General features: G+C 48.1%; 1 protein-coding gene across 4 annotated transcripts in view; it reads left to right on the top strand.

The window, feature by feature from the left end:
* PFKFB4 (6-phosphofructo-2-kinase/fructose-2,6-biphosphatase 4) overlaps positions 1–14543 on the top strand; it is a 36918-nt gene that overhangs the window by 20022 nt on the left and 2353 nt on the right. For all 4 annotated transcript variants that reach the window (XM_039837661.1, XM_039837660.1, XM_039837662.1 and 1 more), the window contains 5 exons: positions 169–315; positions 10223–10327; positions 11809–11938; positions 12046–12108; positions 12988–13052. In XM_039837661.1, coding sequence (XP_039693595.1) covers positions 169–315; positions 10223–10327; positions 11809–11938; positions 12046–12108; positions 12988–13052 — 510 coding nt within the window. The remainder of the gene's footprint in view (positions 1–168; positions 316–10222; positions 10328–11808; positions 11939–12045; positions 12109–12987; positions 13053–14543) is intronic.

The raw sequence follows: 14543 nt of genomic DNA, 5'->3' as shown, positions 1-14543 counted from the left end.
AACTACACTCAGGTTCTGGGAAGAATGCACAAGAACAGTCCTCGCAAGTGTGGGTGTCACTGCGAGGTTGGTTCATCCTTTTTACCGAGCCCGTTCTCCGAGGCAGGGCACGATGACCTCGTGGACTCTGCGGCCGCGGGGTCTGAACTTGCTCGTGATGTGTTTCAGTTTGCCAAGAGTCTGGCCCAGTTCATCAGTGATCAGAACATCAAGGACCTGAAGGTCTGGACGAGCCAGATGAAGAGGACGATCCAGACGGCCGAGGCGCTGGGGGTGCCCTACGAGCAGTGGAAGGTCCTCAACGAGATCGACGCGGTAATCGCCAGCCCTTCCCTCTTGGCCCGGTGACAGTGCCCAGGGTCACGGGGAGCAGCCTCCCTAACCTTTCTTCAGTTTTTAGGGTTTCGATCTCTCCCTCCCTCCTTCCTTCCTCCCCTCCTTCCCCTTCTTCTACATCTGACGGTCTAGGTCAGCCGGAATGTATTTCGATGTTCTGACATGAGCCTTAAATCTCATCTTTCCCCAATCAACTCATTTACCTCTAATCAACTAGCTGTCCTTTTTCAACAAAAAAAGGACAGCTAGTTGATTAGAGGTAAAATGAGTTTATTTTACCTACTTTTATTTTAAGTTTTTACATATGATTTATGTATCTGTTTATGCACCAGTAACTCACTGTTAATTATGGCAGTTTTTTACTATGTTTATTAGCCATTTGATATCTTTCGTGAGGTCTTTTATTCTCCCCCCACCCCCATTGGATTGTCTGACTTTCTTGTATTGATTTTTAGGAGCTCTTTACGTGTTCTGGTATGATGCATACCTGGTCATTTTTGAGTGAGTGCTGGCCTTTTATTTTGGTGTCCCTGGGTGGACATTTTCTATGAACAATTGCGAAAATACTTTGAGGTTCCGGTTAATATTATCTTTGTCCAGAAAGCATCATGGGAGGCAGTCGGGGCAGGCTACCTTAGTCTACGCAGGGATAAAGCTGCATGTTGATCTTTGTGGGGGCCACTCAGTTTTCAGGTCCTCCTCCTAGAGTTTTCTGATGGAAAAGCTTGTGGGCCCCAAGCTTCTATTTTTGCGTCTCCTTAGGTCGGGGGATGAGCTGGAGAAGGGAGACTCATTAGAGGTGCTTGCAGTGAGGGGCCTGGTAAGGTGGTGACGTCTGGAGCTCGGGCGGCAGCTGTGAAAGAGGATTTGAGGGATGTTTGTTCATTTATTCACCCCGTATTTATGGAGCCTGCCTTGGGCCAGGTCCTGGGGACTGAGATCCTGGTTAAGTGATAGAACCCGATGATGGCTGACCGGCGAATGAAAGGGAGAAAAGCATCCAGCTTGACTCCAGGTTTCCAGGCACTGGGGGTTCTGGGGCGAGGAAGGCGATGAGCTCACGTGAGGGTAGGCCCTCGATCTGCTTTGTTCACCACGCGGTAGGTGCTCACTAAATACACACTGAGAGAACTTCCTGGGAGATGAAGAGCCGGTGCCCTCGAGACAGTCTGATCTCCAAGGAGAGGTTGGGGCTTGGGCATCCCCCCACAGACGTGGTATTTGAGACTGTGGGATGGATGAAGTGACTAAGGGAGGACAAGTGGGACCCAGGACAAAGGCCTGGGGAGCCCCAGCATTTAAAGGGCTATGGGGAGCTACGGATGGGCAGCCAGTGAGGTGGAAGGGAACTAGGCAGATGAGCGTTGTGAAAATCAGGGCAGAAAGGAGGCGTGGTGGTCCCCGGGGTGAGATACCCCCGGGAGGCCAGGCTCCAAACTGACCATTGGGATGTAATAACAAGATCCTGGGGTTCTTGGCACAAGCCTGGGGCTGGCGCCCAGTCGGAGTGAGGGGGGAACTGAGCAGGAAGCCAGGAGGCTCAGGGTCCAGGGGGACATGGCGGTGTAAGCTGACAGGAGGGGCAGGGTGGGGGGAGTACAGTGGACCCTGAGAGGGGGCAGGGGCCCAGACTCCAGGGTGTCAGGAGTCGGGGGGTGCAGGTGGCCACAGAGTTCTATGTCTGATGTCTTTTTCTCAGACCCTCGTGGAAGTTTCCCTTCAGAGTGGAAGGAAGAAGTTTCAAATGGGAGTTTGCCAGCGGGGAGAGTTAGCTGGTGTCGAGATCAGGAGTTTTCTGGGGCTCCTCTGTCTGTGTCCTAGGGGTCGTCCTTCAGCCCCCAACAAATGGATGCAGCTGTGGAGAGGGCAGCTTGTCAGCGTATTCAGTTCTGTCCCTGTGGATATGATGGAAGCACAGTGGGACCAGACATGAGTTGGGAGAAGGGTAATGAAGCTGGGAAAGAGTTGGAGGGCTGGGGGTGGTGGTGACCCAGGGGACACAGCTCCAGAGGGTCCTGCGAGGAAGCCTCCTGTGGCTTCTTGTGAATATGATCTTGTCCCCGCCTTCTGTCGGGTTACTGCTGGTCCACGGAAAACCCATGACCAAATTCTTTTGTTTACCCTAGTCAGTTTTCAGTTGATTCTCTTAGGTTTTCTTAAAGGAGCTGTCAGATCTTCTGAAATAAGCCTAATCCAGGTATCACCTTCCCAGTTTACACCCCTTGTGTTTCTGTTTTGTATAATTCCATGGTCAAGAGTAAGTGATGGGCAAACTGGATTTCCTTGTTTTGTTCTTAATTGGCTGATAGCATAAAGTGAATTTGGTGGGTTTTCAGTCTCTCCCGAACCCCTGAGATTCACTCTTCTTTCAACAAATCTCCCTGGCCTGGGGCTTTGCATCCTTTGAGGTAATTCTTTAATGACAATTGAAATTTATTCTTTGGTCTATTTTTTGAACATACTCTTGAGTCATCTTTTCTGTCCGATATTTTATTATGAAAAGTTTCAAAGGACCTGAGCGTCAGTGATGTGTGAGATGATATAGGGCAGTCTACCTAACACGTGTGCCATTGGCGTCCTGGAAAAGACGGGTGGAGGGGACAGAAAAAAAAATATTTGCAGAGATAATAGGTAAAAGCCAAAGAGTCGATCAGTTGCAAAGGGGAGAAGGCAACTTTTTGAGTGATGGAAATGTTTTAATTCATAATCGTAGTGGTGGTACAACCTAATACACATGTTAAAACATTGAATTATATTGATTGGTCAACTTTATTGTATGTAAATTTTACCTCCATAAAAGTGATGATTTCCTCTCCTCCCCCAAAAAATTTCAAACATATAACAAAGTTAAAAGGCTTATAGGAACACACGTATGTCCAGTACATTAATTTTCTATTGCCGCATATCAAATTCCCACAAAATTAGTGGCTTCAAACAACATGCATTTATTACCTTTCAGTGTCTCTGTGTCAGGAGTCTGGCCAGGTGTGGCTCGGTTCTCTGCTCAGGGTCTGCGGTGAAGACGTTGGCCAGGGCTTTGGTTTCTGAGGCTCGGGGTCTCTTCTTCCAAGCTCATGTGGTTGTTGGTAGACTTCATCTTCTTATGCTTTTAGGAGTGAGGTCCTGTCTTCTTTCTAGCTGTCAGCCAAAGGGTGCTCTTAGCCCCTAGAGGCCACCCACAATTCCTTGCCAGGTGGCCCTCTCACAATGGCAGTGTATTTCGTCACAACCAGTTAAGGAGGGTCTCTCTTTCTCCATAATCAGCTAAGAGGGACTCTTCTAAAACCTGACGAGATCATGGGATTGATCCTATCACCTTTGCCATAGTCTTTTGGTTAGAAGCCAATCATTGATTCTGTCTACACTCAAGGGGAGGGGATTATATGAGAACTCGACTCACTAGGAGTCAGCTTGAGGTGTGTCTGCGCCCCGCCCCGCTCCGCCCAAGATTCTACCATCAACCTTTTACTGTACCTGCATTACCATTTCCTCTTTGCCTCTCTGTCCCTGGGTCATCTCAAAGTTTATTTTATTACAAATGTATTTGTTCATCAGGATGTTGAAAATTACTAGTATGTAACAGTCAATTATACTCACGTAGTTATATCTCAGTATCAGCTGTTGTTACCCCTTTTCCATCCTTTGATTTTGTGGGATTTTTTTTCTTCTTACTTAGATTTATCAGAAATTGGCCACTCGAGTTTTCTTCCGGAGAACCAGGTCTCAGATTGTATCAATTCTTTTGTTTTTCTGCTTTCTAGTGAATTTATTTTTTGCTTTTGTTTATATTATTTTCCTTTTACTTACTGTCCTTTGCTTTTTTTTAACTTCTAGAGTTTATTGACTAGGGCATTTATAGTCATTCTTTCTTTTTGAGTAGTGAAGGCATGTAAAGCTGTTTTCTGTTTGATTTTGTTGCAATCAGAGGACATGACCTGTAATTTCAACATTTTGGGATTTATTAAGGCTTTCTTTATTGCCTAGAATATGGTAAATTTTCATAACTATCTCATGGCCATTTGAAAGGAAGGTCTGTTGCCTCTTGATTGGTTACAACATCCAATATACATCCGTTATCCAATTATCTGAAAGAATCCTAGAGTTTTTTGGGGGGTGGTGGTGATTATGAAGTATTTGAACATTTAGAGTCTTCTATCGAAATATTTCAAGTGAAATGAAATCATGTCTGTCATTTTCTTCAAAGTAATCTAGTTGCTTGGGAGAGGGAAGCAGGTATAGGTTTATTTGAAACAAGGTTGTATGTGTGTTGTTAATATTTATGGCTGAGAGGTGGGTACGTGGTTCATGATACTGTCATCTCTACTTTTCTGTGTGGTTGAAAATTTCCATAAGAAAAAGTTTGTGTGTGTCTCTCACTAATTTCCACTTCTGTAATGATATCATTCAAATTTTCCCTGTCCTTATTTTTTTGACTACTTGATCATCACAAATCAATAGTCAAATGTTAGATACACTCCATAATTATGACTTTGTTCATTTTTCTTGCATTTTTAACAATTTTGCCTTGTTCGTTTTATTTTTGCTTTATATATTTTGATGTTTTATTATGACGTCTTTAAAGTTTATCACTTGTGAACTTGTGGTACATAAAAGGAAACAGAGGACCACTCCAATTAGGTTAATTCCATGAGGGTTTATAAATCGATCGTTTACAAGCTATGGGCAGGATATGGGGAAACCACAAGTGTCGTTGCTTGTCCTGACATGTAACAACAGGGATCATTACTTTCCTTGGGCAGAGGAGGGAGGAGGGCGAGAGGAGGCAGGAACCTGGGGGCAGGGAGCAGTGAGGGAAGGACAGCCTGCTGGGAGGGGACCTTGGGTGAAGACCTAGACCACCGAAAGCAACTCCTTCGGAGGGAGCCTGGGAATAAACATCTCGACCTTTCTCCTCTCCCTCCCTGTGACCCTCTGCCAGGGTTTCTTGTGGCCTAGCCCAAGAAGAAATTAGTGGCCATGGGAGCCTGTGGATGCAGTCTACAGGGTCAGTCTCCTGGGGCAGGAAACAGGTAGAGAAGCAGAAGAAGGGTCTGGAGGGGCAAATCGATGAACCTGCTCAGCCATCCTCTTGTTTCAGCGTTTAAAAGATGCTGTTGCATTGTCTTCTGGGTGGCACTGTTTCTAGCAAGAAGTTTGTTGTCATTCTCATCTTCATTCTGTACATAACTTGTCTTCTTTCTCTCTGACTGCTTTTAGTATTTTCTCTTTATCACTGATTTTCAGCAATTTGATTATGGTGTACCTCGGTGTGGTTTTCTTTATGTTCATCCTGCTTGGTGTTCATTGAGATTCTGGGATTTCTGGGTTTCTAAATATGAAATTTGAAAAAATCTTAAGCAATTATTTTTTCAATTATATTTTCTATCACCCTCTCTCCTACCCTGGACTCCAACTACATGCATATTAGGCCACTGGGTATAATACACACAACCTAGGGTAAAACCCCGCAGGTCCCTGAGCTCCTGTCCGTGGTTTCTTTGTCTTTTATTCTTTCTGAACTTCGAGTTGGATAGTTTCTTTTGCTGTCGTCAAGTTTACTTATCTTTCTTTTGGGGTTTTGAATGGTTCCTGTTTCGATATAAAACACTCTTTGCATAGATTTATACTTTAACTAATTTGAATATTACGATTCCTGCCTCTCTTTTCAACTTTTTTTATCGTGATAAAAATATAACATAAAATTTACTACCTTAACTACCATCTTTAATAGTTTACTACTATTAAATATATTCATAATAATGTGCAATTATCACCACCACCCATCTCCAGAAGTCTTTCCATCTTGTAAACTGGAAATTCTGACCCCATTAAACAGCAACTCGTCTTCCCTGCTCCCCTCAAGCCCTGCACCCACCATTCTACTTTCTGTCTCTATGAATCTCACTAAATAACTCATACATGTGGGATAATATAGTCGTTTTCTTCTTGTGACTAAAGTATTTCACTTATCATAATGCCCTCAAGGTTCATCCATTGTCCTAGCATGTATCAGAACTTGCTTCCTTTTTAAGGATAAGGTTCGTGTGTGTGTGTGTGTGTGTGTGTGTGTGTGTGTGTAAGATTACATTTTGCTTATCCACTCATCTATCAGTGGGCACTTGGGTTACTTCCATGTTTTCACTGTTGTGAATAGGGCTGCTGTGAACATGGGTATACAAATATCTCTTCGAGACCCTGCTTTCATTTCTCTTTGGTCTATACCTAGAAATGGAATTGCAGGATCACGCGATAATTTTATTTTAATTATTTTTTTGAGGAACCACTGTGCTGTTTTCAGCAGATACACCGTTTCTCGTTCCCACAGTGCACAAGGGTTCTAATTTCTCTACATCCTCTCAACACTTGTTATTTTTTCTGTTTTGTTTTTGTTTTTGTTTTTGAGAGTAGCTGTTCTAAATGGTATGAGGTGGTATCTTGTGGTTTTAATTTGATATCCCTGCTTTCTGTCCATATGTTTTGGTTGTATTTACCCCTTTTATTTTTAAATTACTTTCTGTCATTTCTTTAGGTGAAAGGAGCACCTCTTTGGTTTATTTTTTAGCCTAGCCTTAGAGCTGTTCTCGTTCAAATATCTAAACCCTTTTGCATTTACTCTTATAACTGTTGTGTTTCATCTTGTTTTCAATGCGTTACAGTTTTCTCTTTATTCCTATTTTTCTGTATAAACATTTCTTTTGTCATGATTTGGAAGGTAGGCGATGTTTTTATTCTAGTAGCAATTACCTTGAAGCTATTCAAAGACATTCGTAAGCTGGATGCACATAAATAAAGGAATAATTTAAATATACATATCAAAATTAGTAATAGGGAAATAATTCTTGACTTCTGGTGGGAAAGACAAAGGTATATCATTTCCATTTGTTTTCTTTCTGCCTGTTTTTTTTTTTAAATGAATGTAATTGGACAGAGGACAACATCATGGTTTTGTTTGTATCTGTTTTTTCTCCTTCAGAATTGACGATCTCTTTCAAAAGAATAAGCGATTCTCATAACCCGTTTTGTAGCCTTCCGTCAGTTGTGGGAGTTATGAGGCATCTCCAGTCCGTGATTTCTTTCTCACGCAAACAACAGCTCCCCGAGGCGGGCGAGGGGCCAGACTCTATCCTCCAAGGACAGGGATGTGGCTCTAGCATTTGGTTTTGCAGAGAAGCCAGCAGCCACCCCAGTTTTCTTCCTTTGAAGTTAATCTGATTATTTTCCTAGATGCTTGTGGATTCCCTTCTTTATCGTTCAAGTTTGGAAACTATTCTAATATCATGTATTAATCATCTTTCCATGTTTATCTCTGTTCTTTTTCCCTGTTCTGCTAAACAGCCTTGGGCTGGTCTTGTATTTCAACATTATGATTTTTTTTTCTTAACCAATCCACAATTTACTGCCTTATTTTTCCTTTTTTTTTTTCTTAAACAACAGCTCTATTGAGATATTCATATACCATACAAGTTCATCTATTTAAAGGGTACGTGGTTTTTTAAGATATTCATAGGGCTGTGCAACTGTCACCAGCGTCAATTTTAGAACATTTCATTACTCCAGATTTTCGAACAAAAAGCAATTCACCCCTCCCATTTGTCTCTCCAGCACTAGGCTACCACTAACCTTGTTTCTCTATAGATTGGCCTCTTCTGAACATTTCGTATAAATGGAATCATGTAATGTGTGGTCTTTTGCGACTGGCTTCTTTCATTCAGCGTGTTTTTAAGGTTCACACCTGGGGTAGCATGTATCAGTACTTCATTCCTTCATATTGCCAAATAATATTTTACTATATGGATATACCACATATCATTTATCCATTCATCAGCCGATGAGCAGTTAGTTAGTTCCATGTGTTTGCTTTAGGAACAATACTGCCGTGAACATTCATGTACACGTTTCTGTGTGGTTTTTTATTTCTCTTGGGTATACGCTTGGGAGTGGAATTGCTGGGTCATATAAATACTGTATGTTTAACCTCATGAGAAACCGCCAGGCTGTTTTCCAGGGGGCTGCACCCTTTTCCGTTCCGATTTCTCCGCATCCTCACCAACACTTGGTATTATCTGCCTTTTGGACACTAGCCACCCGACACTAGAAGGTAATTTAGCCACTTTATGACAAAGATCATGTTTTCTCTAGTGTCTGGTAACATGCACCGCATTTCCATGTGAGGTCTCATCAGAAACACCTTTAACATTCCTATTTCTAGCAACATTCTGTTCGTGATCATGTATCTATTCCTTCATAGAAGCTTTCTCTGCTGTACTTCACTTCCTCTGAGCTGTCACCGGAATCACTTTTAATGCCCACGTTATTACCAAGTTTCTGGTGGTTGCCAGCAATCCTTGGCGTTCCTTGGCTTACAGCTGCCTCATCCTAATCCCTGTCTCTGTCGTCACCTGGCCTTCTTCCCTGTGGGTATCTCTGTGTCACCTGGCTGTTTTCCTTGTGGGTTTCTCTGTCGTCACCTGGCCATCTTCCCTGTGGGTATCTCTGTGTCACCTGGCTGTTTCACCGTAGGTGTCTCTGTCGTCACATGGCCTTCTTGAAAGGACGTCAGTTGTTGGATTGGGGCCCACTCTAATAACCTTGATTACGTCTGCAAAGACCCTATTTCCAAATAAAGCCACATTCACAGCGATCGGGGGCTAGGACCTCAGTATGTCTTTTTGGGGGACACATTCGGTTCATAACAGATACTTTATGTCTTTGTAAGAATTTTTCTGTTTCATCTAAGTTATCTAATTTGTTGGCATACAATTGTTCATAATAGTCCCTTATAATCCTTTTTATTTCTATAGCTTAGTAGTAACGTCCTTCTTTCGTTCTTGATTTTAATAATTTGAGCTTTTTTTTCTTGTCAGTCTAGCAAATTCTTCGTGAATTCTGTTAATCTTTTCAAAGACCTAACTTTTGATTTCATTGCTTTTCTTTATTTTCCTTTCTCTATTTCATTAATTTCTACTCGAGTTTTTACTGTTCCTTTCCTTCTGCTCACTTTAAGTTTAGTCTGCTCTTCTTTTTCCTGTATCTTAAGGTGGAATGTTAGGTTATTGATTGGAGCTCTTTCTTCTTTTCAGATATTGGCATTCATTCATAGCTATAAAATTTCCTTTTTATTTTTCATTTTTAATGGACAACTTTGTCTCCAAGGCTTTGCGTAGGAAAAAAAACTAGAACAAACCAGCAGCTTTTTATTAAGGGTGTTTTATTGCTTCTTCCTCTCTCTGGGCATGTTTTGTCTGTGGCTTGAGCCTCGATAGGACGGTCACTGGTGAGTTGACACATCTTCCTGGGCTCCTTAGTGGAGGATTGAAGGGGAAGTGGTTCCATGGAGGTGGCCCATATGCTGCTCATAACGTGGGCTTGGTCAGGGTGGTCACGGCTAATGATGTGGTGGTGGCCGACGCACTCTGGGCCTCTCTGGGCCCTTACACGACACTTTAGTGTCCCCAGCCAGTGTTCTCGGCTGTGTTTTTTCCTTTTTTTTTTAATGGCATTTTTAAAATAAAGTAATCTATGCCCTGTGTGTGAGCGTGATGCAGTGGAGTCTTGCTGTATAGTTTGCACCACAATCCGTACTCAGAGATAGCTTTTCCACAGCACAGAAAACAAAAGACACGTTAGATAAGATACATAGTTAACACTTCTAACACTTCTAACTGGGTGGGTGGGTGAAAAGGACTGCGCCGAGAACTTTTTACAAATTAGGAGCTGCCGGCCCCTGCTCAGTGTTCCCAGAGGTCCTGCTCTAAGCCCCAGGCTGAGGGCCCTCCATGGCCCAGGAAATGCCCCATAAACCTGCTCCCCTGCCTGCCCCCCGCCCTGGGTTGATCCCCCAGCCCGGCCTGGAGGTGTGGTGACTGCGGTGTCTCTTTCTCTGTAGGGCGTCTGTGAGGAAATGACCTACGAGGAAATTCAAGATCATTATCCACTGGAGTTTGCCCTGCGAGACCAGGACAAGTACCGGTACCGGTACCCCAAAGGGGAGGTAGGTAGAATTTGGGGGCTTAGTCCCAGCCGCCTGCTGCCTGCCTATGGCTGAGGGCTCTGCGGGCTCTGTGGGGTTCCGTGGGCTGCAGGGGGGGCCTGGCCTCAGGGAGGCCATGCTGGGCGCATGTGTCATCGCCACCACTTCCCAGCTGTGCGGCCCCGGCTGCAGACCCTCCTTGGGTAGTGAGTGGACAGCGCTGTACAGGGCTCTCAGCCCGAGACCCGTTGGATCCCTGCTCCCCAGCTTTGCTTTTCCCCTTCCCAGGGGTACCACAGGGTGGTCTTACCCTCCCTGCAGCTTCAAATACCACCCCCAGTCCTGAAGCCAGACCTAGGGAGACCTTCCCCAGATGAGTTGTGGCCACCAGAAGCCACCTGCACTTGTCACTTTCCTCAGACGGGCTCGCGCCTCAGCCCAGGCCGCAGGGCAGAAGCAGAGCCACCTTTGACTCTGGTATCTCCCACTTCCAGGAGGTGGCCTGGGGCGGTGGCCAAATGAAAATACCCGCCACAGACACACGTGCGTGCACACACAGAGGTACACGCGTAGAAGCCCCCACCCCCGGGCGGCAGGCCCTTGTGTTGTCCTGTCCTCAGGGGCAGGACTGCTCCGGGCAGAGTTAGTTATTCTGCACGTCGTGCTGTGGGGCAGAACTCTGAGCACCAGCCCGATAGCAGTGAGAAGAAACAAAACGCCCACCTGCTCAGCTTTGAGAATCCAGGGGAGAGAATTAGTTCAGAAATCAGTTTCCAGAGTAACGCATTTGGGACTTCCCCCGGGTACTGGTATTGCTCCGGCTTAGCGTGGGGGGCCTTTTCGTGGAGGGCTGCTCATTGCGTGCGGAGCGGGCTGGACCCCCTCAGGCTCGGTCTCCTGGCGGAAATCTCCAGACCCACTGGACACAGGGGTTGGGCCAGGGCTCCTGTGGCTCCTCAGAGTCCTTCGTGCCACCTGGGTGTCTCCGACAGGTTGCACTCTGGAAGTTTCGGGGGTCTTTGCTCTCTCCCCCACCCTGGCCCCTCCTGTGCACTCTGTCTGCTGTGGGCTGGAAGGAGGCAGCATCTTTTCCATTCGTTGCCAGTTGCTAGCACGTGAATTCCAGCAGCTGCGGGTTCAGCAAAGGGTCTTGTGAGTGGGCGCGGAGGTGGCCCCTTGAGATGGCAGCTTGAGGCCCAGCCCTTCCTTCTCAGTCCTACCAGGACCTGGCCCTGGGCTGGGGGAGGTGATCTCTTTCCCAGACGGCCAGTCCTCAGTCCCCAGCTTCCCGCTCAAGGTGACATCTCACTGTCACAGTCCTGTAGGGGCAGGCCCTGCACCAAGCTGCCCACGCCCATGCCCTCAGGAGCCAGGCTTGAGGAAACCGAGCCATAGCCTCAAGAACGGTGAGGGACTCCAGCAGTGAGGAGGGGTCTACCCAGCAGTCTCCGTCTCTACCCCCAGAGCTGGGCCTGAGGCCCCCTTCCCACTTGCCTTTGCAGTCCTACGAGGACCTGGTCCAGCGACTCGAGCCTGTCATCATGGAACTGGAGAGGCAAGAGAATGTGCTCGTCATCTGCCACCAGGCTGTGATGCGCTGTCTCCTGGCCTATTTCCTCGACAAGGCGGCAGGTGTGGGCTCTGTCCCCAGGGAGGTGGAATGTGTGTGTATGAGAGCGAGAGAGGGACTGTCACCCAGGCAACCCTGGTGTGCCAGCCCTCCCCGTCTGTGTCCACAGAACAGCTGCCCTACCTCAGGTGTCCGCTGCACACAGTCCTGAAGCTGACCCCTGTGGCTTACGGTAAGGCAGCTTCCTGCGCGCTGACCTGGTTGCTAGACTCCGGCTGTCTACAGGGTTCCATGATTTCCCCTGTGACGATTCACTGGGAGGTCGCTCCTCCTGCCACCCACCACCTTTCCCAGTGTACTTCTAAGTGTTTTTGTTTCTGTTTCCGTGGCCGCGGGAAGCCTCCCAGATGATCCTTTCTTAACCATTACCCGCTCAAACGAGGGGCTTTTCCACTGGTTTTTCCAAAACACCCACAAAGCCCCACGGCCCCCAGGACCCAGACCTTAAAATATTCTGGGTGCAGGGTGCTTTGAGTCCCACCTCTGCTTTTGGCTGTGCAGGCGGAGACCTCAGGCAACTTCTAATGAGCTCCTCACCTTCGGCACAGGCTACCAGGCCCCTTCGGGCTCTCGGGAGGATGATGACAAAGCTCAATGGCAGCTGATGTCATTCTAGTGACCCCCATCGCACTGAGTGCCTGGCACGATGTTGAGTCCACCTTGTGTGTGACAGGGTTGGGCGTGGGTGGTTTGCAGGCCCTGAAGACTGAGCCTAATGACCGCGTATTGAGTGGGGCCTGTTGCTCCTGGGACCACCCTCAGCCCCCAAGGTAGGCGGCCCAGGTCCTCAGCGTGGCCCTGCGTGGGTCTCTGGACTTCTCACCGAGGCTGTGCTGGGCGGTGGCACTTGAGAAGTACGTGCCTGACAAGGTGCCTCGTCCTTCCTCACGGGCCCCCCAGAGCTGCCTAAGGCAGTGGGTGGAAGAGGGTGAGGCTGAGACACCTGTTCTGTCCACAATCCCCCAGGCCTCCTCCTGAGAGAAGGTTCTACCTTCCGTGGCTCCGGCTGCTTCTCAGGAAGGGGCACGGATTTGCATTTTCCTTTTGGCAGGTTGTAAATTGGAGTCTATATTCCTGAACGTGGCGGCTGTGAATACTCATCGGGACAGGCCCCAGGTACCAATGGCATCACTGCTGGGGCGGCCGCAGGTTCTGGGGCGGGGGGGTGTGTGTCCAAACAGCACCATCCAGGGCCAGGCCCTGCTGGGGCCCCTGCCACAGTGAGCTTGAGTTCTCTGCCCAGGCAGCACTCCCTTCTGCAGGGTGAGGCGCTGCCCTTGGGGTGCAAAAGTCCCTGGAGCTGGGCCACCAAGCCAGGAACTACCTGAGCCTGGGTGTGGCTGGCTTCCCAGCAGCCCCACCATAGAGGTCTGAGCCAAGGAAGGAGTCCCAGCTGGGGAAGAGGCTGGAGGCCTGCAGAGTGGCAGGTGGGGGTTCTTTAAGGCTCCCCCAGCAGCCCTGGTCTCATGAGCACTTTTTCCAACTCAGGCACCTTTAAAAATGAAAATGGTGTTGTGTTTATCGGGGAGAGGGCCATGCGTTTGCTGAGGGGGTCTCGGCACTAGGCAGAGACCTTCCTGCAGGAGAGCAGCTCGCCACCCTGTGTTCCCCCAGCACCTGTTTAAGATAGAAGTTCCTCAAAGTGTGGCCCAGAATCGGTTTCTGTGCCCACATGGGGTTCTCCTGCCAGGTCGGTTACCTTTCCCACTGAGGCCAAGGGCAGGACCGCTCCTTCCAGACCCCATCACTAGTGTCTGCTGTACCAGGAAGGCTCCTGGGGCCTCAGTTGTGCCTGTCGTCACTAATGCTGGGCCCTGGGTCTCTGCCAAGAGTGCGAGTCTTGGGCTGCTCACCCGCAGGGTGGCCGTAAGCCCCTGGGGCAGAGATGTGTGGGTGTGTCTTCCCAAAGCCGCTACCCCTCACCAGGGCCAGTCCCCCATGCAGGCCTCTGGGGCTGACCCCCCAGGTCCAGAGAGCATGAGCCAGTATAGCCTTGGGAGAGGCAAATTAATGCTGGCCACAGGTTCCCAGATGGTTGTCCCTTTTGGTTGAGCAGGATCCCTGGGTCCTGGCCCATCCTTGAGGGGCAGGCTGCAGCGGAAGAGGGGCCCTCAGGAAGCCTGCCCCCAAGAATTGTACCTGCCCCTCCAACTCCTATGGCCTGTCCTGTGAGCAGGGGGTGTGGCCATGGTCTCCCTCCCTGCAGATCTGGGACTGTCACGGTTGCATAGGGCTGCAGCCTAGTTTGTCGGTGACTTGCTTTGCCAGGTGATGGTTATGCAGCTGGGAAGATGGGCCACCAGGTTTGGAGGGTCAGATAGGACAGTCTCACAGAGTTTGTTCTTTAGGCCTGAGGTGCCCCAAGCATAGCTGGCCGTAGACAGAACGTGGCAGGGGCCGTCTGCAGTTAAGGGCTTCTGGAAATCCAGGGGAGACGTGTGCCCCAGCTCTGAGAACAGAGACCAGGCTGCTGGGGCTACCTCTGACACCTGTCCGCTGACACTCAGAGCCAGGAGGAGGGCACCCGCAGGAGCTGGTCTCCTTGCCTGCCCCCACTGATGAGGATTCAAGCCCCAGCCAGGTGTTCCTCCCTCCTGACCCAGACCT

Source organism: Pteropus medius, unplaced genomic scaffold, assembly GCF_902729225.1.
Source record: "Pteropus medius unplaced genomic scaffold, Ma_sr-lr_union100, whole genome shotgun sequence".
Classification (NCBI taxonomy): Eukaryota; Metazoa; Chordata; class Mammalia; order Chiroptera; family Pteropodidae; genus Pteropus; species Pteropus medius.
This window is presented reverse-complemented; position numbering and strand designations above follow the sequence as displayed.